At 63.3% G+C, this 1,511-nt stretch overlaps 1 protein-coding gene across 1 annotated transcript in view; it reads right to left on the reverse strand.

Moving 5' to 3' along the window:
- Positions 1 to 818: 818 nt before the first annotated feature.
- TACC3 (transforming, acidic coiled-coil containing protein 3) overlaps positions 819 to 1,511 on the reverse strand; it is a 10,090-nt gene continuing 9,397 nt past the window's right edge. The window contains exons 13-15 of the mRNA XM_014533506.1: positions 1,407 to 1,511; positions 1,216 to 1,336; positions 819 to 1,025 (exon numbers count right to left, since the gene is read on the reverse strand). The exon at positions 1,407 to 1,511 is cut by the window's right edge and continues 2 nt beyond it. Of these exons, the coding sequence (XP_014388992.1) occupies positions 960 to 1,025; positions 1,216 to 1,336; positions 1,407 to 1,511 (292 nt within the window). The 3' untranslated portion in view covers positions 819 to 959. The remainder of the gene's footprint in view (positions 1,026 to 1,215; positions 1,337 to 1,406) is intronic.

A 1,511-nucleotide genomic window follows, 5' to 3' on the forward strand; every position in this document is an offset into this window, starting at 1 on the left:
CAGGGCCTGACCAGCCTGCAGTGCACCCCCCGGGCCCCAACACCTCACTCGGCCAGAGAGGAAAGGACCCAGGGCCCAGGGTCAGCGAGCTGAGGACAGGCTCCGTGGAGCAGATGTCCACGCGCTGAGCCACGGCGGGAGCTGGAGGTCTGTGCTGGCTGGGTGCCCCCAGACCTCAGCTCAGCTGCTGGGAGGACCCACGAGCCCCAGGGGCAGGCCTGGCTCAGCCGGTCGGGGCCCAGCTGGGAGCCTGAGGTCCGGGGCAGACAGACCTGCTTCCTCCGCGTTTCCCTGGTCAGTCCACGGGGCTGGACGAGGCCACTGAGCAGCCAGGACACCGGTGCCACGTGTGACTCAGCCACAGGCGCCGATCCCGCAGCCCACCCCAGTGCGGGCTCTTCACAGGCCCACCATCCCCCTGCCCGTTTGTTTTTACACTGAAATTGCAGTGGCCCCGGCCGGTTTGAGTCAGTGGACAGAGCGTCGGCCTGCAGACTGAAGGGTCCGGGTTCGATTCTGGTCAGGGCACAGGCCTGGGTTGCGGGCTCGATCCCCAGGAGGGGGCATGTGGGAGGCAGCCAATCACTGGTTCTCTCATCACTGATGCTTCTCTCTCCCTTCCTCTCTGAAATCAATAAAAATATCTTAAAAATAAATACACGTTGGTCCATTGGACTCTGACCTGTGGTCGGAGGCAGACCCAGCAGGCTGTGTGTCCGCCTGGCAGCCCGAGGTGCGGGCAGAGGGGCCGGAGGCACAGGGCCGTGCAGGGTCCGGCCAAAGCTGGAAGCCTGGCTTTAATCAAGATAGAGCAACTGCAGTGCTAAACTCACATTTTATTCAGTCTCGTTCCTAAAATAATCATAGTTTAAACATGAGCTGAGGTTAGGAGAGGAGAAAGGACGTGAAACCTGACAGACAGACAGACAGACAGACAGACAGGAGGGCGGGACCCCAGGTCAGATCTTCTCCATCTTGGAAATGAGGTCGTCACAGATTCTGGTCAGCTCGTCGTTCTCTTTCGTCTGAAAGAGGAAGGTCACCCCCTCCGTCTCCCAGTGCTCAGACGTGGCAGCAGGGGCCCCGGTGGAGAGGAGTTGGGAGGAGGGTAGTGGCCCAGCCTGGGAGCCAGCAGGCCACAGGGCTGGCGATAGGGCAGGTCCCAGACCACGGGGGCTCGTCCCTCCCGCTCCCGGGCCTCAGGCCTGCGCCCACCTTCTGCTCCACGGCCTTCTCCAGCGACTGGACTCGCATCTGCTCCTTCCTCAGGCTCGCCTGGAAGGCCAGCGCCTCCGCCTGGGCCTTGCTCCGGACCTGGGCGATCTCCTCGTTGGCCCTGCACGTGGAGAGCGGGCTCAGCCTCCTGCCTCCCCCGTCACCCACCGCCCAAGGCGTCCCGGACTCACAGCCGGAGCTTCTCCTCCGCGTGGGCCTTCAGCGCCTGGTACCGCTGGCCTTCCTTCTGGACCCGGACGATGTAGTCCTCCACGCACTTCTTCAGCGACTCCTCA

The sequence above is a fragment of the Myotis brandtii genome, unplaced genomic scaffold (assembly GCF_000412655.1).
Source record: "Myotis brandtii unplaced genomic scaffold, ASM41265v1 scaffold986, whole genome shotgun sequence".
NCBI lineage: Eukaryota > Metazoa > Chordata > Mammalia > Chiroptera > Vespertilionidae > Myotis > Myotis brandtii.